This window comes from Erithacus rubecula, assembly GCF_903797595.1.
Source record: "Erithacus rubecula genome assembly, contig: scaffold_90_arrow_ctg1, whole genome shotgun sequence".
NCBI classification, from domain to species: domain Eukaryota; kingdom Metazoa; phylum Chordata; class Aves; order Passeriformes; family Muscicapidae; genus Erithacus; species Erithacus rubecula.
The window spans coordinates 722420-744254 of NW_027635424.1; the positions used below are offsets into that span (position 1 = coordinate 722420).

At 46.2% G+C, this 21835-nt stretch overlaps 2 protein-coding genes and 1 pseudogene across 3 annotated transcripts in view; 2 read left to right on the plus strand and 1 right to left on the minus strand.

Annotated features, from left to right (window-relative positions):
• LOC306816838 (IgGFc-binding protein-like) overlaps nt 1–21835 on the plus strand; it is a 156519-nt gene that overhangs the window by 118312 nt on the left and 16372 nt on the right. The gene's annotated exons all lie outside the window — the stretch shown is intronic.
• On the plus strand, nt 15185–17267 carry LOC306816837 (uncharacterized protein). The gene is made up of 2 exons (XM_079333287.1): nt 15185–15282; nt 16093–17267. The coding sequence occupies exon 2, from the start codon at nt 16093–16095 to the stop codon at nt 17188–17190; it is 1098 nt and encodes a 365-aa protein (XP_079189413.1). The 5' UTR covers nt 15185–15282; the 3' UTR covers nt 17191–17267.
• Nucleotides 18312–18942, minus strand: LOC306816829 (cytochrome P450 4F3 pseudogene; annotated as a pseudogene). The gene is made up of 3 exons (XR_013777892.1): nt 18691–18942; nt 18532–18614; nt 18312–18432 (listed from the first exon to the last, which is right to left on the minus strand). The product of XR_013777892.1 is annotated as a cytochrome P450 4F3 pseudogene (transcript).

The window sequence follows — 21835 nt, forward strand, 5'->3', positions numbered from 1 at the left end:
TACAATTTTATTAAATGGTCCAGCCCTGACCCCATCCAATCCAAGAGTGCCAACGTGTCACCCAGCATGGATGACAGGGAAAAGAAGGAGGTAAAGGTGTCCACCCCCCAAATTCTCCATCTTGGCCACTTGTCCCTTATCATAAACATTCCCAAAAGTCTATTTATCTACGTTCTAACAATCTAATTTACACTTCACTAATTTTGGCAGCTTGTTTCCATTCTCCTTGTGCTGACAGCTTCCCCCAGGGGTTAGAATTCAGCACCTGTGACACCAGGGTCTCACTCAGAGGTCTTTGAGACCCTTGCCAGGGGGGTTTTGAGACCCCCAAGGAGGCCAGGGGTACGCCATGGGCTCCCACATATCATATCATATCATATCATATCATATCATATCATATCATATCATATCATATCATATCATATCATATGTTATATGATAATATAATGTAATATCATATAATAAGTGGAAACAACTGCTATCCATAGGCCACGGTATAGAGAAGTTGGAAAATTATGATATCTGTAATTGGTGGATAACCAGGTACAGAAGCACACCTCATAGAAAATTGGTAACTGCATGACAGTTGAGAGCCAATGTGCGCCGCACTAGAGAGATCCTGGCCAAGGGCACTCGTGAAAACCTGTAAATATTGTGGTGCTGATAATGAAACATCAGCCTGTATTATTATACTCAAAAAAACAGGAATAAAGGCAGAAAAAGACACATCTGTGAGCTGTGAGGCTAAAAAGAAGAATTGGACTGTATTTCAAGAGACGATGACAACGAGTTATACAAGCCAGATTTGATATTTGTTAAAGGAGGAAAAGCATTCATGGTGAACATGACAGTCAGATACAAGCACTCCAACTCCTCCTTGAAAGTTGCTGCCAGTGAGAAGGTCAAGAAATATCAGTGCCTTCACAAACTCAAGATCTTACAAATACAGAAATGTATTTGTAGACATTGAATTTTTGGGATTTCCTGTAGGAGTGCAAGGAAAGTGGTGTGAGACAAATTCTTCTGCTGTTGGCCCTAGGTCTCTCTAAGATGAGGCAAGGGAAGACTCCCTGGGCCCAGAGCATCCGGAGCACTGCTCTCCTCCGTTAGTTTGGTATGTACTTTTGTGGACAAAGCTCGATGGATTGTTTCTGTTCATGAAAATAAAAAATAAGGCTGAACAGCATTGATGGATAATGGGTAGGACATGTGGGAGCAATACAATTCTTTCAATCATACTTTGTTGGCCATTGCCCATATTTGAGATAAATTTACCAATTTGGCCAGGTGGATGGGCCACCTATACTTAACCTGGAAAAGAAAATCTATAATCATATATATTTAGCAAGAAGCCATGAATGATCAAGATTGGTTCCATCTTGTTAAGTCTGCTCTCCATAATAACGTCAGTAAGGTTTACTGAGGCATGCCCCCTCAAGCCATGGCAAAGTGGATTTATAACAGAGGCGGGATGTGCTGGAAATGTGATACTACTGCAAACAAAAATTCGATCTGCCAGAAGAGAACACAGGCTGCTGGGTGTCATATTCGTAGAAATTGCTAAGGTTTTTGACCAGCAGCATATTCTACATGGTCTGCAGCAAAGGGAAGTGGACTCCCATGTGTCTTGGTTTGAAGGAGAGATGTCTGCCAATAAAGGCAGAAGCTTTTCTTTGAAATGGAGAACGTAAATTGCCTACTTCCAAATTATTATTATAATTTTGAAATTAAGAGGCTCTCATGACAAGATACGGAATTAGGAATAACAACTCTTTACTAGGAAAATTCAAATAGAAAAATAGTATTATGAAGAATAATGCCAACCCTGACAGTCAGAATACAACCTGACACCCTGTCACTCAGGGTGTTGGTAGCAGTCTAATTAAATTGTGGCTACAATCATCCTGCAGTGGCAGATGTGGTTTAGCTGAAGCAGTGGTCCCGTAGAAGGGTGCAGTTTTCTTCTGAAGGTCCAGGGATGGTATGGAAAGGTCAGGTTTTCTTCTGGAATCCAGTGGAAGGATGCTATTTTGCTGTCCAAAATCTCAGTTTTTTTATTTAGGTAGGAAAGACTTGGCTCCTCCCTCTGGCTGAAAGATGTCCCAATGGGATGATGTAATTTTATCAGTCATACAGTGGGACTTAATGGCCCAGTAGCAGATGATATCTCCCTGGAGGGAGGATGGATTGTGGAAAAGATAAAGATGATTGCCTTGCCTAATCTTAAAGATGGCCGTTAGCAAAAAATATGTGCAATGGAGATAAGGATTCACTACCCCACCCAGATTCAACAGATGCTGATAGAATACACATTTCTGGCCACATCAACCCAACACACCATGTCACCAGCTTGGTGAGTAATATGTATGAGGAGAACACACATCATCGCATGAAAACCTCTTCAGAAAATTGACATATGAAAAAAATATACACCATCCCTAGACTAAGATACTTGGCAGACCAAACGGATGCAAAAGCAGGGCTCCTTGAATCCCTGACCTCCAGATTTGATCAGCTGTCAAGGAATGGCAATGCTTAACACCGTGCACATGTGATGTCATCCTGCACTCCAGCATGAAGGATGGAGTTCTGGGTATCCCAACACTGATGGGACTCAATCCAAGTGTCCAGGCCTGAAGATTACGTAGACTTGCCCAATATTCGGATGCTGCATTAATATTATGTGGGGCTTTTTTGTTATAGTTGGGATTAAATGTGCGAGTTGGTATTTTTTGTTTGGATTTAGATGTTTATTAATTTGAATTTATATTATAGTTTTACAAACTGTGAGTTTTGCAGTATTTTAAGTTCATAAATTAAAAATGAAGACCTATTTTTTTACAGGTCTTTTCAAGGACAAATTTTTTAATCAAGAAATTATGCTTAAATTATTTTTACTTTTAATTTAATAACTAACTATTTGTGGCTTGTAATGCATACTTTTTATTTAATTATAAAATATTATTTAGACTTATGAAGAAGAAGGCAAAAAGAAGGACAAACTTTTGTTCTAAAATTTCTACTTTATTATATATATTACTCTATTCTGAAACTTTAAAATCTGAGTTTCATACTATATGATATTACATATTTTTATTTAAACTACATACTTATAATCTCGGTTTTATTATTTGGTTTTGGAAGTCTTTTCCATGGCCGGAGTTTAAGTGTTCTCTTGGGGGTCAGTGCTTGTCAGCACAGAAAGTCTAAAATTCTCAGTGACCAGGGTTCCAGCACCTTAAGATTGTTCATCAAAGAAGAATGCTTAGATGAAATACATAGGAAATTATGGAGCAGTTCATAATGAGTACTATCACACAGCACTTACAGGATGGCCAGGGTATCAGACCAAGTCAGCATGGGTTTACGAATAGTAAGTCATGTCTGACCAACCTGGCTTCCTTCTATGACCATGTGACACACCTGGTGGATGCAGGAAAGGCTGTGGATGTTGTCTATTTAGACTTCAGCAAGGCCTTTGGTACTGTCTCCCACAGCATGCTCCAGGAGAAGCTGGCAGCACATAGCTTGGACAAGAGCACTCTTTGATGGGTTAGGAACTGGCTGGATGGCTGGGCCCAGAGAGTGGTGGTGAACGGTGCTGTATCCAGCTGGTGGCCAGTCACCAATGGGGTCCCTCAGGGCTCTGTGCTGGGGCCAGTTCTGTTTAATATTTTTATGGACGATATGGATGCAGGCATCGAGTCCTTCATTAGCAAATTTGGAGACGACACTAAGCTGGGAGCTTATGTTGATCTATTGGAAGGAAGAAGGGCTCTGCAGAGAGACTTAGATCAGTTAGATAGATGGGCAGAGTCCAACAGCATGAAGTTTAATAAGTCTAAGTGCCTAATTCTACATTTTGGCCATAAAAGTCCCCTACAACGTTACAAGCTGGGGACAGTGTGGCTGGATATTGTACAGGTGGTAAGGAACCTGGGGGTGCTGGTTGACAGCCAGCTGAATATGAGCCAGCAATGTGCCTTGGTGGCCAAGAAGGCCAACGGCATCCTGGCCTGCATTAGGAATTGTGTGGCCAGCAGGAGCAGGGAGGTCATTCTTCCCCTGTACATCTGGGGCCCTCAGTTTAGGAAGGATGTTTGAGATGCTTGAATGTGTCCAGAGGAGGGCAACAAGGCTGGTGAAGGGCTTGGAACACAAGCCTTATGAGGAATGTTTGAAGGAGCTGGGGTTGTTTAACCTAGAGAAGAGGTGGCTTAGTGGTGACCTTATTGTTCTCTACAACTTCCTGAAGGAAGGCTGTAGACAGGTGGGGGTCACTCCCTTCCACCAGACAGCAACTGACAGAACCAGAGGACACAGTCTCAAGCTATGACAGGGAAGGTATAGGTTGGATATTAGGAAAAAAAATTTCATTGCAAGAATAATAAATTACTGGAACGCTCTTCCCAGAGAGGTGGTGGAATCACCATCTCTGGATGTGTTTAAGAAAAGGCTGGACATGGCACTTGGTGCTATAGTCTAGACTCTGAGTTGAGGTGTTAGGACATAGGTTGGACTTGATGATCTTAGAGGTCTCTTCCAGCCTCATTATCCGGTGATTCTGTGATTCTGTGATTCTGTGATTATGGATGAGAGCTGGAGGAGATTGAGAAATAATCCTGTCAATATGGGAGGCTAACATAGGACTGCTGGGTGTTGCAGGTAATGCACAACACCAGAATTGGATGTAGCTACTACAAAAACTCAGTATCCACAACTGTGTAACTGGAGGAAACAGGAGTTTTGGTCCTCCCAAATTTCCCCTGCCCTAATAATGCAGCAACACATGGGGAGGGGGACTGGCTCAGGCACCTCATGACAGAGCAGAGATCCACCTGCAGCCCACAGAGGCCCAGAATGGAGCAGGGATTCACCTGCATCCTGTGCTGGATCCTGCTCTGCAGTAGATCCATTCTCAAAGGAGGCCATGACTCAATAGGAATCCTGTGATGGAGCAGAATCCTACAGCACCTGTAGAACCCTGGGGAGAGCAGCTCACCTGCAGCAGGTTCCTGGTGTGCTTAAAGATTACATGGGGTTCCACAGTGGTATCCTTATTTCCGTTGGGCCTCATGGCATCAGAATGGCCCCTTGGTTCTGTTAGGCACCATGGTGTCAAAATCACCCCTTGGTTCTATGAGGCACCATGGTGTCACAATGCCCCCTTGATTCCATGAGGCCCCAAGGTGTCACAAGTCACCTATGGTCCCATTAGGCCCCATGCTGTCACAGTGACCCCTTTGTTTCCATGTGGTCCCATGATATAACAATGGCACCTTGGTTCTATTAGACCCCATGATTTCACAATGGCTCTGTGGTTATGTTATACCCCATGGTGTCGTAATGGACCATTGATTCCAGGTGGTACATTTGTGACAAATTGACCCCTTAATTCTGTTAGGCCCCATGGTGTCAAAACATCATATCACATCTGTTATGACCCATGGTGACACAATTTCCCCTTGGTTCTATTAGGCCTCATGGTGTCACAATTTCCCATTACGCCCCATGCTGTCACAATTTTCCTGTGGTTATGTTAGGCACCATGGTGTGACAATGGCCCCTTGGTCAGATGGACATCATGGTGTGACAATGGCCCCTTGGTTCTGTGAGGCCCCATGGTGTCACAATGTCCCCTTGCTCTATTAACTCCCATGGTGTCACAATGTCCCCTTGCTCTATGAGCTCCCATGGTGTCACAAAAGCCCCTTGCTTCTTTTAGGACCTATGGTGTTCAAAATGCACCCTTGGTGCGGTGAGGCCCTGTGGTGTCTCAATGACATCTTGGTTCTGTTAGCCTCCATGTTTTCACGACGGCCCCTTGGTTCAGATATGCTCCGTAGTGTCACAATGGCCCCTTGATTTCAGTGGAAACCATGATGCAATAATGGCCACTTGGTCTGTTTTGCTCCATGGTGTCACAATTTCCCCTTGATTCTCTTAGGCCCCATGAAGTTCAAAATGGTCCCTTGGTTCTATGAGCTCCTATGGTATTCAAAATGGCCCCTCAGTGCTGTGAGGCCCTATTGGGGTCACAGTGGCACCTTGGTTCTGTTACGGTCCATGTTGTAACAATGACCATTTAGATCAGATATACCACATGGTGTCACAATGGCCTTTTGGTTGTGTGAGGTCCCACGGCTTTAAAATGGCATATTGGTTCTATGAGCATCCATGTGTCACAATACACCCTTGGTTCATTGAGGTCCCATGGTGTCACAATGGCCTCTTGGTTCTCTGGGGACCCATGGTCTCACAATGGACCCTTAGTTCCATGAAGTCCCGTGGTGTTACGAGGGCCCCTGGGTTCTATGAAGTCCCATGGTGTCACAATGGCCCCTTATTTCTGTTATTCCCAATTGTGCCACAATGGACCAGCAGTTTCAGGTGGCACAGTGGTGTCCCATTGGCCCCTTGGTTCTTTTAAGCTTCATGGTGTCACAATTCACCGTTGGTTTCAGGCGGCACATTGGTGTCACAATGGCTCCTGGGTTAGGCAGCATGGTGTTACAATGGCACCTTGGTTCTATGAGGCCCCTGTTGTTTTGTACTAAGTTATGGTTCATAGTGCACTGAAAATGGTTCATTCTGTACTCCCCTGGGGCTTGTGAAAATAGTTCAGCCATCCCTTAGCCCCTCCCTGACAGCGCAATCTCATGGGCTGCAACTGGATTTATGCCTCCCCTCACCGTAGGTTTGAAATTCCTCACCATTCTTTTGTCTCTCTCACTTAATCCCTGGAAACGTTTTAGGAATAAAGTGCGGGACATCTTCCTGGGACACAGAGCCTCCTTTTGTCTTTTGCTTTGTCCTGAATTTCATCCATATCTGACCCAAAGCTAGCAGAACAGGTCAGAGAGTGAGGGTGGAATTTACAGCAAGCCCCCATGTTGTCACAATGGCCTCTTGGATTTGTTAGACCCAATGGTGTCACAATATATCCTTAGTTCTATGAGGCCCTAGTGGGGTCACAGTGGCACCTTGGTTCTATTACGGTCCATGTTGTAACAATGATCATTTAGATCAGATATACCCCATGGTATCACAATGGCCTCTTGGTTATATGATGACCCAAGGCATCAACACAGCCCCTTGGTTCTGTTTGGCCCAATGGTGTCACAATGGGCCATTGGTTCAAGGCAGATCAATGGTGTTACATTGGCTCCTTGGTTCTGCTAGGTCACACGGTGTCAGAATGCAGCACTGGTTACATGCAGCACACTGGTGTCACAATGGCCTCTGGGTTCTCTTAGGCAGCATGGTGTCACAATGGCTCCTTGATTCTATGCGGCCTTATGGCATCACAATGGCCCTTGGTTTCATTAGGCTCCATGGTGTCTTAATCACCCTTTGGTTCTCTGAGGCCCCATGGTGTCACAATATCCACTTGGTTCTATGAAGGCCCCATGGTGTCCCAATGTACCATATGTTCCATGTGGCACAATAGTGGCACAATGGCCTCTTGGTTCCGTTATGCTCCATGGTGTCAAAATGGCCTTTTTGTTCACTTAGACCCCATAATATCACAATGGCCACCCGGTACTGTTAGGAGTCGTGGTGTCACAATGATCTCTTGGTTCCTTTAGGTCCCATGGTATCACAATGTCCTCTTCATGCCATGAGGCCCAAGGGTGCCACACGGACCACTTTTTTCTCTTAGGACACATGATGTCACAATGGTGCATTCGTTCACTTAGGCCCCATGGTGTCACAATAGCCGCTTGGTTCTTTGATGTCCCGTTGTTTCACAATGGCATTGTGTTTCCGTAAGGCTCCATGATGTCAAAACTTTCCCTTGTTTCTGTTAGGCCCGAAGGTGCCACAATGGACCATAGGTTTCATACGGCAAAATGGTGTCACAATGGCCCCTTGGTTCTGTGAAGGCCGATGGTGTCACAAAAGCCCCTTGGTTCCATTGAACGTCATGGTATAACAATTTCCCCCTGGTTCTATTAGGATTCATGGTGTCACAATGGCCCATTGGTTCCATGAGGCCCTGTGGTGTCACAATGGCCCCTTGGTCCTGTTAGGCTCTATGTTGTCACAATGGTGCCTTGGTTCAGATAGGCCACTTAGTGTCATAATGGTTGTTTCAGATCTCATGGTGTCACAATGGACCCTTTTTTCTGCTAGGCCCCATGGTGTCACAATACACCTATGGTTCTATGAGGCCCCATGGTATCACAATTGACCCCCTTGGTTCCAAGATGTCCTATGGTGTCCCAAAAGCCCCTTGCTTTTCTTAGGCCTCATGGTGTCGAAATGTCCCCTTTGTTTCATGATGCCCCATGGTGCTGTAACGACCACATTTTTCTGTTAGGACCAATGGTGTCACATTGGCACCTTGGTTGTCTTAAGCCCTATGGTGTCAGAATTGCCCATTGATTCTTTTTTGGTTCCACAGTGTCACAATGGAATTTTGTTTCCAATAAGTTTCATGATGTCAAAATGACCCATAAGTTTTGTTAGGCCCCAAGGTGTCACAATGGACCCTTGGTTCTGTTAGGCTTTACAGTGTCTAAATCACCCATTATTTCACTGAGGCCACATGGTATCAAAACGGTTGCTTGGTCCTATGAGGCACCATGAGGTCACAATGGCTCTTCCTTCCATGAGGTCCAGTGGTTTCACAATGACCCATTGCTTCTATAAGGACACATGGTGTCACAATGGCCCATTGCATCTGTTAGACCCCATGGTGTCTCAATACACCCTTGGTACTGTTATACTCTATGGTGTCAAAATCACCCCATGGCTGTCTGAGGCCACATGGTATAATAATGCCTCCTTAGTTCCATGAGGCACTATGGTTCTCAATGGCTCTCAATTCCACGACCTCCCATAGTATCACAATGGCCCATTGGTTCTATGAGCCTCCATGGTGTCCAATGGCTACTTGGTCCTATGTATACCCATGGTTTCACAATGGTACCTTTGTCCTCTGAAGACACACGGTGTCGCAATACACTCTTGGTTCTATGAGGCCCCATGGTGTCACAATTACCCCATGGTTCTTTGATGTACCATGGTGTCACAATGGCACTTTGGATCCATGGGGCTGCAAAATGTTAAATGACCCCTTGGTTGTATTAGGCCCCATGGTTTCACAATGGCCATAGGTTTCATTCGGCTTTGTGGTGTCTAACTTACTTTTTGGTACTCAGAGGCCCCAGAAGTAACAATGGCCCCTTCATTCTGGTAGGATCCATGGTGCCAAAATATTCAATTCGTTCAATTGAGCCCCATGATGTCACTGTTTCCCCTTGGTTCTGTTAGGACCCATGGTGTCAAAATGGCCCCTTGGATCTGTGAGGTCCCATTGTGTTCCAAATGGCCTCTTGGTGCAATGAGGCCCCTTGGTGTCACCTTGGTTCAGTTAGGCTCCCTGTTGTCACAGTGGCTCCTTTGTGCAGATGGGCCGCATGGTATAACAATGGCCTCTTCGTTCTGTGAGGGCCCGTTGTGTTGCAATGGTCCCTTGGTTCTATGAAACCACATGGTGTCACAACAGACCATTGGTTCCATGCAGCACAATGGTGTCCTGTTGAATCCATGGTTCTGTTAGGACCCATGGTGTCACAATGTCCCCTTGGTTGCAGTAAGAGTCGGTCCAAAGTTTATCTGATCTGCCTCACAATCATCATCAGAGAACAAGAGGCCAGGACCCCACTGCTCAATCTGGACCTGAGTTCTGGCCTGGCAAAGGTGGGTGCTGGCCAAAGGCCTGTTTGTAGGTGTGCTTGGTGCTTGTCATTCTGCGCTGCTCTCGATCAGGGTACTGGTTATAGCGTCCTGTTCCAGAACCTGTTTCTTGGAGCAATGATCTCCGCATACATCTCCCCACCTTTACGCCAGAGGCCACTTGCTTTGGAAAAGGACTATAAAAAAGTGACTTTCTTAAAGAGACTCTGAGATTTCTTTCTCCTCAATGGACTGAAGACGTGTCTATTGTCTGACTACCACGAGGATGCGCCCTATCAGTTGGTAGCTATATCCTCATCCTTTGTCTCTCTCTCTCTCCCCTCTTTTACTTAGTTTCCTTTACCTCTTTCTGTCTCTCTCTTCTATCGCGAAATTGAATTGTTGACACGCAATAAACTGCATTACTGCTTTCTGCTGAAATAAAACCTGAGTCTCTTACTTTTGTCTTTTGCACCCTGGGGTTGAAAGAACCATCACAACTCTCGCTTGGGTTGAGCAGACCATGACATTAAATTGGCGTCATGCACAGGATTTCTGACAGAGAGAAGGGTTGCTGGTTGTGTGTAGTCTGTAACAGGGGAAGGATGTCTTGATTCAGCTGCACCTAGCTGGCCACCTTGACAGGGGTGAGCCAGACTAGAAAGGAAGGGGGGCATTTCAGATTTTGTGTGCAAACTGCACATGCCTAGGTGAAAAGAATCCCTACATTCGTTTCAGGACTCTGTCTTCATAAATTCACAAAAGATGTCTTGGTGCAAAAGGCAGAACTGTGCTGTTCTTGCTCTTTATTGCTGTGTTTATGTGTACTGACCTTCCCTAAAATGAGGTGAGAATACTGCGCAGGCTGAGGAGTGCATGTGTAAATTTAGTCTCTTCACCCACCCAAGGAAGAGAGGGACTGTATACAGCGAAAGCTGTGTGTGTAACTAAGTGTTGACCTCCCTGGGGTGGTTCTACATTCCCCCTCGCAAAATGCCTGAAAATCATAATACAAAGGATAAGGCTGCATTTTTCGCTTTATTAGCTAAATATAAAGCCAGACACTCTCAAGGGGAGGAAGAATGGGCCCACAGTAACTGGTTTAATTTAGAAAATATAAATAATAGGATACATTCTTTGCAAGATGAAACAAAATTCAAACTGGGCAGAAATAAGACCATTCTCTGTTCAGTTTTGGGGGCCTAACTTACGGCAGCTATAGATACTTGCCTAAAGTGAAGAAATGAGGAAGAAACAATTATTGACTCTCAACAAAATTTAGTGGAAATTTTGCATAAAAAAATAGATGTAGAAAGGAATGAGAATCATGCTTAAAGGGATGAAAATAATTTTTTAAAAGTTGCCCTAAGACAAGAACATGCCAATATTTGAAAACACACTCACTCACCAAAAGAAACAGAGGAGAAGAAAATTAATCAATTATATCCTCAAAAGGAACTAATTCTGATAGAAAATTGTGGGGAACATTGTTACCCTAGATTGAGACCGGTAATTAAAACACAATACGACTACCTCAATCATGAGGATTCTAACCCACATATATCCACTAAGCAAATCCCATATGCTGCTACTGAATTAGATATTTTAAAAAAGGAATATGGGTGACCCTTCCTGAGTCTGAGACAGAATGCATATTTTGAGTGTCTCTCACTGGTGGAGATTATATTCAATTATCAGAACAAGAAGCTAGTGGGTTCTGCTGCCAGGGAGTTTTCTTGGTAACAGGAGATAAACGCTACCCATGGTCCCTAACTCAGTGCACAGCTTATTGGGTGGGGGGGCTTAACGCCTTGGAAAGACCCTGTAGCTTTAACTGGCACCCCTGACCAACTCCTAGAAAACATTCACAAAGCTGCCTGCTTGCAAATTATACATGAAATAAAATTTACTGCTGGCCATAAATCACTTATGCAATTACCTGTAAATGTAAAACAATACCCTCTCCCCCAAAGAAGGGATCAAAGCAGTTTCGCAGGACTTGTAAAATTCCCCTGTATGGCCAATCCAAAAACCCAAACCTGACAATGTGGCTGTTTATCAATATATCAATGATACCCTTGTGGGAGGAGATGAAATAAAAGCAGTGGGGAATACCCAACAAAAAATAATCTCCCATTTGGAAAGCCCTAACTTGCAAATTGCCTCAGAGAAAATTCAAAAGCCTTCTCAGGAAGTGAAGTTTTTGAAAACAGCCACTACTGGGATCTCCCCACCTGACGGGGTGGCCCAGAAATCTTCAGTCAGGAAGTGGCATGGCCAGATTTAGCAGTACTGTAACATCCCCTTGGTAACAGAAAGAACTGTAAAAAGTCTGGCTATAACAGAAACTGAAAGCTTGGGTAGCAGCCATGACAAACCTGCTGTGGTAATTGAAGGAGCCTCTGATTTCTCCCCCAAACATTCTTGTTCATTAATGCTTGTGCTGAACAAATTATTGCTCGGGAGGGGGTGGCTGGGGAAGTGATGGTTCTTTGGAGTGTTTTTCAGCTTGAAGTGCAGAGTGCCTCCTTTGTTTGCAACTACACTGACTCTTATCCTGTGTTTAAAGGAGGTACAGAGTGGTTTCCTTCTTGGCAGCAAAATGACTGGGAGGTTAACAGAATTCCAGTCCATGTTACATGCTGGATAGTTCCATCATTTTAACCTCCTGGCTTTTTGTAGCAGATTCTGTTGTGTTTACTTTTCACAGAATAATGCCATGGGATGTGAAGATTAATTGCTGAATCCCTCATCGAACCTGTATGCAGTTATAGCACAGGACCTCATGGTCGTGTTCTATTTTGTGAGATTCAAAATCAAAATTGAACTGCTGTACAATTTTCCTATGAAATTATGTGTGGTAAAAACAATAAAAAATACTGAGGGGAAGTCGATGTTAATGTTGTAACACCTACTATGCAACTACTAGTTATACTGAGCCTGAAAAATTTTTGAAATTGGACCCTATGTAAGTAAGAAAACTAGCCAACAACAAATATTGTTTACTTCGACATGGTCTTTCTATGCAAAATAATGTCTCAGACGTTCAACCAGCTTGTTCGTCTTTTCTGCCAACCTCTTTTGAGGGGTGGAAAACCTGGTTGCAAAAGTAAGATCCTTTTAAGAATAGAATGACAAGAGACATAACCGGTGTTGTGGGAACAAGATTGGGAACGTTGAATAGCACTGATTTAGAAGTGTCAATGAATAAATTGGCTAACATTTATTTAGCTCTTTGCTGTATCCAGGCTCAGTTGTGGATGCAGTCAGTTGCTGCTTCAATTATATGAGAAGGCAAGGAAGGCACTTTTTATACTGAAATTCAGATAATTATCTGGGACAGCATCACTGATTTTGAAAGACAATTTCAATCCTAGTGGAACTTGGTAAATTTCACCTATGACCTCAGCACAAACACAGCCACAGCCTTTGCACTGTCCATATGTACATTCAATATTCCCTATCATTGCATTAGGACTGAATCATGATGGAACTATTCTCTATCCTTTCGAGCACAGAGAATGGACCGGTCCAATTGGTGAAAAGTAACAAACTATTAATTTGGAAACTTGCATTTTCTGGGAACAAGAAGGGTTTATCTGTGAAATTAATGCAATCAGAGCTCAAGATATTTGCTTAGACACAGAACAGAATGTCTGTAACTTTGAAAGTTATCCAAACAAGTTTCCAAAAACACTACTGGAGTATATGAGCAATGGGTGTGCATGCTTAAGAACTGCTTGTGATAGTGTTTTTGTAGAAGATTTGGTAGTGAGTACTAAAAATCATTTAAATCTTTGTGTCTGTAACTTTGCTAAAATTGCAGGATATTATTCTTAACTCTCATAACCTTCTACAGATCAGCAGTCATCTACATTATGTACACTAATCAGTCACTGTTGACATCCCTGAGGTTATTGACACAAGGCAAAGTGTATGAATTAAAATAAGATAAAACATGGTTTTGTTTTAAAATTTGCTCATTTTAGTTGTGTTGCATTTTAAAATGAAAATAATTCTTTGATTTGTAATTTGAAAATTGCTTGTTTTAAAATTGCTTGTTTTAGTTGTGTTGCATTTTGAAATTGTTTCTAATTGCGTTATATTTTGACTAAAAATTAATTAACATTGATTAAAATTGTTTATTTTACTGTCACTAAAAACATTGATTATCTTTTTGTAATCAGAAATTACCTATTAATTACCGAGGCAGGTTTGTTGTAGCTCAATAACAGCCAGGCAATAGGAGCACAACCTACGGATTTGATTGAACATGGATTTGATAGAACAAGAAATGTGAGGTAAGAGAAATAGGAAAGAGAGAAGAAGAAATAGGGTTGAGCTGAGGTTGGGACTCAGCAGCTGCCAGAGCCCGCACTGAACAATTTGCTCAGGGGTGACTCCCCAGTGAGTGGCATGAAAAATGAGGTTTCTTTTATGTGTTGATTTTAAAAGGTTTAATAAAAGAAAATAAGAGACAATTAAGAAAGTAAAAGGTTATAATGGTTGGCTGTTTGATATTTAGCTAAGAGTTCACTTGTTTAAAACTCATTAGCTTTTTGTTTATTTATAGACTTATTATCTATTTTCAAACTCTTTTATAAATTATTTTATATATTTTTTGATTTCTTTTATGTGCTTATTTTTTGAGTTTGCTTATTTTGAGCATCTGTGGTTTTTGGTTGTTTTAATTAATTTTTATTTATTAATTTTGATTTGTGGTTTTCAATTTTTATAAAGGGCTGTTGCAGCTAACTGGTACATTAGCAGTAGGTGTTTTCATTGTGTGTTATTCAGTTAAGTAGTAGTTTATTTATTACAAATACACTTTAATAGTCGATGTTACCTTTAAACAAATGACATTTTCGGCGACCTGCGCCTCTCCTTTAATTCTCTACAAACTAGGATTGCAAAATACACCAAATAAATATTCATTGCCTGTCTCCGTTTCATATTAAAATTAGCTACACGCCTCTTTGCGGCTCCACCCTGCTCCTTGGGATGAAGTACATAGTCTTCCTCCTAGATGAACTTTTCCTCTTGTCTCCTTAAACATGATCTTTTCAGTCGTTTAGTCATCTTCTGGACTTTGATACCACTTTTCCTGGGTTCATGGATCTGGAGAATCTCCCTTATCCTGTGGTGCCTTTGTCCTTGCATCCTGTTCGCCCACCCCAGCTCTTTATCTTATCCTGCAGCCTTGCTCTCCCCTGTTCTTGTAAGCACCGTAAATTCCAGCAAACATAGGGTTTTGTCAGCCCCCTTCTAGTCAAAGCATTTCTCGATGCTCGATTCCTAACTCTCAGTTGCTCTGTCTCCCCTGCAGGCTCAGGGGGTGCTGCCCCCTCCCCAACAGCCGCTGCTGCGGCGGCCGCGGGGCACAGGGGGTGGCAAAGGGGGGTCCGGGATGCGAGCGGGGGAGCAGCGGGAGGAAGAGGAGGAGAGAGGAAGGGGAGGAGAGAGGAAGGGGAGGAGCAGGAGCAGGAGGTGCAGGAGAGGATCAGCGGGCACAGGCGGAGAATCGCGGTGCTGCAGGGCGAGCCCGCTGAGCCCGCAGCTCCGCTGGCCCCGGCAGCATCGCATTCCTGCATCCCGCGGGTGAGCGCGGAGGGGAAGCTCGGCCCGGGGCTATCGCGGCAGCTCCGGCACGGCTGGTTGGGTTTTGGATTCTTGGGGGATGGGGGTTGGTGTTTGTGCCTCGCAGATTCGGGAATCGAGTCGCAAATATATTTGGGTGTCCGTGGGAGAGGTATTGTTTTATTGATGTGAGGAGGGGATGTTTCTGGCTCTTGCAGGAATCCAAAGCTGAGCCGCAAATGCTCCTTGGGGGGATTTGGAGGGGCCCAGGTGGCGATGGCCCGGTCCCGGCGGGGCGGGACATCGGTTTTGGGGATCCCCGGGAGAGGCGGGGGATGAAAGGCGGGAGCCCCGGCGTGGGGAGAGGGGCGACAGCAGAGCTGGGGGACCCCCGGCAGCGTGGAGGGGAGGTGGAGCCGGGAGATGAGTGGGGTGCGGGCCCCCCGAGCCTGGAAGGGCTGGTGTGGAGTGGGAGTAAGGCCTGAGTGACTGGAGTGGAGGGAGCCGAGTCAGAGCAGGATGAGCCCTGGGACCCCTGAAATACCCTCAGCGTGCCTGAGCAGGAGCCGGGAGAGGGGGAATCCCCAGGAGCCACGGGTCCCCATCAGCTCTGAGAACAGGAACCCCCATAACCACAAAGTGAAGGCAGTGTGAACAGGGATCTCCTGGGAGAGTGTTTTTGGGCTTCTTCGTGATTTTTGGAGGTTTTTATGGACACCAGACACTCGGTGACTTCTTGAGGTAGGCCTGGACAGCGGGACCTTCAAAGCCACTGCACTCACGTCTTGTTTTTCCCCAAACCTGGATTTCCCATTTCCAGGTTTTATCCAGATGGAGGAAAAAGCTGTGAGGAAGAGGAAGGTGCGCCATCAGAAAATAATGGAAGGGGCTGTTTGGAGCAGCTGCACGATGCAGGAATCCAACGGGGAGGAAAACCCCCAGAGATCCCACATGAGGAGGAGCTCCAAACCCAGCCCAGGATGCTCTCAGGTGGAAAGCCCCAGCCTGTCCCAGGCAGGGAGCCAGAGACCTGGCCAGAGCTCTGAGCTGATGGTCCATGAGCAGCTTCCTGATGGCAAGAAGCCCCTCCAGTGCTTGGAATGTGGGAAGAGTTTCCGCACAAGCTCCCACCTGAACCGCCACCAGATGATCCACACCGGGGAACGGCCCTATGAGTGTGGGAAATGTGGGAAGGGATTCAGAGATACCTCTGACCTGATCCGCCACCAGACAGTGCACACTGGGGAACGGCCCTACGAGTGTGGGGAATGTGGAAAGGGATTCAGCGTCAGCTCCCACCTGATCGTCCACCAGAGGATCCACAGTGGGGCACGGCCCTATGAGTGTGGGGAATGTGGGAAGAGCTTCAGACTGAGCTCCAGTTTGATCCGCCACCAGATGATCCACACCGGGGAACGTCCCTACAAGTGTGAGGAATGTGGGATGGGGTTCAGGAAGAGCTCCCACCTCACTCGCCACCAGATGATCCACACTGGGGTACGACCCTATGTGTGTGGGGAATGTGGGAAGAGCTTCCGTGACAGCTCTGGCCTGATCATGCACCAGGCAATGCACGCTGGGGAATGCCCCTACACGTGCTCAGAATGTGGGAAGAACTTCAGCCAGAAATCTCACCTGATTGTCCACCAGAGGATCCACACCGGGGAGAAGCCCTATCAGTGTCCTGAGTGTGGGAAGAGCTTCACCCTGAACTCTAACCTGGTTGTTCACCAGCAGATACATACCAGGAATAAGCCCTATGAGTGTCCTGAGTGTGAAGAGAGGTTTCAGAGGAGATCCCATCTGCTCAGGCATCAGCAGATTCACACACAAGAGAGGCCCTTCCGCTGCCCTGACTGTGGGAAGGGCTTTAAGAAAAACTCCACCCTTGTCACCCACCTGCAGATCCACACCAGTGAGAGGCCCTAACAGTGTCCCCAGTGTGGGAAGAGCTTCTCCCAGAACTCTGCCATGACCCAGCACCAATGGGGGCACTGGTAAGGGAAGCTCTGAGTGTCCCGCATGTGGGAAGAGGTTCCTGCGCTGCTCCAGCTCCATCCCCTCTGTTGGACCCTGTTGGAAGCTCTCCAGTGACCCTCGTTGGGCAGAGCCTTAGTGATCCATGGTCCAGGTGATCCTTGTTGAGAACACACCAGGCTGGTGGTCTCCACATCTTCCTGGGTCCCTGTGGGCACCTGGATTCAGCAGGCCAAAAATCCATTGGGATGCAGACTGACATCAGGAATTCATTTGGGACAGCAAATTTTACTTTCCACCCCAAAAAATTTCACCTTTGCATCCAGTCATTTCATCTGCCGGCATCAAGGAATACTGGATGATCTTGGAGGTCTTTACCAACCTGAACCATTCCATTATTCTAATTCTATCTGGGCTGCAGGCATCTTCCACAGCCATATGGTGATGGAATGGGGCAGAAAACCAAGATGTACACTATGGAGTGGAAAGTCCTCTAAAAAAGGTTCTTTCTACCCACTCAAGCACATGCATACTCAGTCAGCATGGACAGGTAAATCCTTTTATTTTGGCCTTTTCTTTCATTTTTCTTCAGCCCTTCACTCAACATTGGGGTAAAAAATAAAGAGATTGAACTAAGACATGGATGGGGATGTTGTGGGACGTGGGTGGGGACATGGTGGGGACTGGGACATGGATATGGGTATGGATATGGATATAGATACAGACAGGGCTGTGGATGGAGATATCAGGCTTGAGGGGGGTCACAGACATAGATGGTGACATGGGGGAATGTGGTCATGGATGGTGACATGGGGGTATGGCCAGGGATGGTCACAAGTGGCCTAGGGGACAAGTCCATGGGTGGACACATCCACACCATGACGTGTCCCATGACCAAAGAGAACACATCCCCACCACCACCACGATGTTGTCCCCTTCACTCTACCGTTGATTCCCTGCTCCTCCCCTGGGTGTGACACCTGCCTGGCGGGATGTCCCCATGTTCTGGTGACCCGTGTCCCTCAGGCCACTCCCACCAGTGGCTCCAGCAGCAGCCAGAGCCCGTCCTCAGCTCACAGGATCAGCTCGGGCTTGCGTGGCCTCGCTGTGTCCCTCCGCAGCACGAACCGGGACAGTGTCAGTGCCACCACCACCTTCATCTCAGCCATGGCAAAGCTCTGCCCGATGCAGTTCCTGCCACCACATCCCCATTGTCACTGTCACCCCACTGTGATCCCAGCCAGGGATGGGGGTGGCACTTGGGGACACTCCTGTCCCCACCCCACCACGTACCTGGGGCCAACAGAGAAGGGGATGAAGGAGGACGGAGACCGTCCCTTGCTGTTCTCTGGGCTGAACCTCAGGGGATTGAACACCTGGGGTGACAGTGACACTGTGAGGACGCAGCTGTCACCACCATGGTGACAGGGACACCTCGTAGGGTGGCGCTACCTCAGGCTCGGGCCAGAGCTCTGGGTTGTGGTGGGTCCCGTAGATGCTCATCAGGCAGATGACTCCTGGTGGGATGGGAATGGCCACTTTAGGGACAGCAGGTGACAGCAGTGGGTGGTGACACTGGGGACACACTGGCCACGCCATACCCTTGGGGATGACATGGCTATCACGCAGGGGGACATCCTCGGTGCAGCGCCGGGACACGGCAGTGACAGGAGGGTGCAGCCGCAGGCTCTCCTTGATGCACATGGTGGTGAAGGGCAGCGGGGCACCCCCAGCCCTCCACTGCCCTTGTGACACACCCGATTCCATCCTGGGGGCACCCAGAGTGTGTCAGGGTCACCTACTGCCCCTGTGACACACCCGGATCCACTGCGGGTGCCCAATGGTTCTGTCCCCAAAACTTGCTGTGTCCTCCCGTGTGACACCTGGATCCAACGGGGGCACCCAGGGGTGCTGTCCCCACCCGTGTGACACCCAGAGGTGCTGTCCCCACCCAACCCCCTCCACTTACCAAGCCAGGGCTTGAGGAAGGCTTAGAAAGTTTTATCCTTGGGGGCCACGAAAGCTACAACACACAAGGATGGGGTGGGCAGGGATTCACTGGGGTGGGGACACTGGGGTCCCCTGGGTGGGGACACTGGGATGAGGCACCGTGTCTGCACCCCTTAACCCACAGTGGGGACCCTCTCCCGGCACCCACGGCCAACCGAGCATGAGGGTTGTGGGACAACCAGAGGCTGGACAGGGTGACACCTTTGGCTGGCCTTAGGGAACCTCAGGGACAGGTTGGTGGCCACTCTGGGGTGGTGTTTGGCTTGGCCATGGTGACACCTCTGGGGACCTGTGGGGTTGGGCTGGTGGCCACTGCCTGGGCACTGCCAGGTCTCTGTGCCAGGTGCAGTGACACCCATGGGTGGTCCTGGGGACCCATCTGGTGTCTCGTGTCCTACCTGAGGCACTGAGGAGTGGCCGAAGGGTGCTGGGGTGGAAGAGGCGCAGGACGGGCAGCCAGGGAAGTCCCCACCAGAGGCAGCCATGACGGTACCAGGCCACCAAGACACCCACCTGCTGCAGGCCCTGCTCTGTGCTCTGGCCCTGGGGACAACAGGGGACATGTGTGTCATTGGGGACATGCACAAGCTTGGGGACACGTGTGCCCTCAGGGCACTGCCAGCCTTGGGGACAAGTGTGTCTGTCCCCACTGTCCCCTTGCAAGTGCCACCACCTCGTCCTCACTGTTCTTTTGCCGGTGCCACCACCCCAATCTCACTGTACTCCCAAGTGCCACCATCCTGTCCTCACTGTCCTCCCAAGTGCCACCACCCCAATCATTCCTTCTGTCCCGTCACAGGTGCCACCAGCCTGTCCCCATTGTTTCTTTGCAGGTGCCTCCACCCCCGTTCCCACTGTCCCCACAGGCATCATCCCTGTCCCCTCACCATGCCAGTGTGTCCCAGCAACCAATTTTACCGGGGGGGATGGGGAACTTGTTCAGCTGGCGACAAGTGACCCGGAATCGGGTGACAGTCAGCAGCACATCTATCATGATCCGCTCAACCCAAGCGGGAGTCGTGATGGTTAAGTCGACTCCAGGGTGCAAAAGACAAAAGGCAAGAGACTCAGGTTTGTTTAGCAGAAAGCAGTAATTCAGTTTATTGCGTATTAACAATCAAGCTTTGTGATAGAGAGAGAGAGAGAGAGAGATAAAAGGGGAGAGAGAGAAGGATGGGATATACCTACCAACAGACGGGACGCACCCTTGTGGCCATCCAACGAGACGAGATGAGACGAGATGCATCTTCAATCCATTGGGGAGAAAGAGATTTCGAAGTCAGTTTGGGGAAAGTAACTTTTTATAGTCCTTTTCCAAAGCGAGTGGCCTCTGGCCAAAAGGTGGGAAGATTTATGGACTATTGTCTGTGGAGATCTTAGCCCCATGACGCAGGTGCGGGGACAGGGTGTGATAACCAACACCCTGCAGTGTACCATGAAAAGCACCAGGCACAGCTACAAATAATCCCTGGCCTGATGCAAGCATCCACCTTGGGCAGGCTGGAGCTCTGGTTCAGGGCAAGTGGTGCAATCTCAGGTCCCAGTCTCTGCTGATGGTCATAAGGCAGATCAGAGAAAACTTGAGACTGACTCTTACACCACCCCGTGGTTCACGATCATCGGCAGCAGCACTTCATTCCTGGTGTTGTGGTGAAGTCTTCAGGACTCATCTGAGTTGAGAGCATATCCCAGAAAACAGAGACAGAAAGTTGGACAGAATAGGAAAGTAGGAAAAAGATAAGGGAAAAGTAAAAGAGAGAGGAAACAAAACAAATAATCAATTTCAATTTCTGATTACAAAAAGATAAATAAGCAGTTTAAATCAATGTTTCAATTTCAATTTTTTGATTTAATAATAATGATTTCTTGATTAAAATAAAATGATCAGTTAACAATCAATTTTCAGTTTTAATTTCTGATTACAAAGAGATGAATAAGCAATTTAAATCAATGTTTATAAATTTACATCAATTTAACAATCAATTTCAATTTCTGATTACAAAAGACAAATAAACAATTTAAATCAATGTTTCAATTTCAATTTTTGATTCAATAATAATTTCTTCATTAAAATATAAGCAGTTTGAATCAATACTTAAAGAAAATGCAACATAAATAATAACTAAAAATGAACCTTAATCAATATTCATGATGCAATACAACAAAGATAAGCAATTTTGAAGCAAGAAATGTTCAAATTACAAATCAAATAATTAATTTCATTTTAAAATGGAACACAACTAAAATAAGTAATTTTAAAACAAACAATTTTCAAATTTAAAACAGCAATTTTAGTAAAGTTACAGACACAAAGATTTAAATTATTTTTAGTACTCATTACCAAATCTTCTACAAAAACACTATCACAAGCAGTTCTAAATCATGCAAACCCATTGCTCATATACCCCAGTATTGTATCATGAATCTCCTTTGGATAACTTTCAAAGTTACAGACATTCTGTTCTGTTTCTAAGCAAATATCTTGAGCTCAGATTGCATTACTTTCACAGATAAACCCTTGTTGTTCCCAGACAATGTAAGTTTCCAAATTAATAGTTTGTTACTTTTCACTAATTTGACGAGCCCA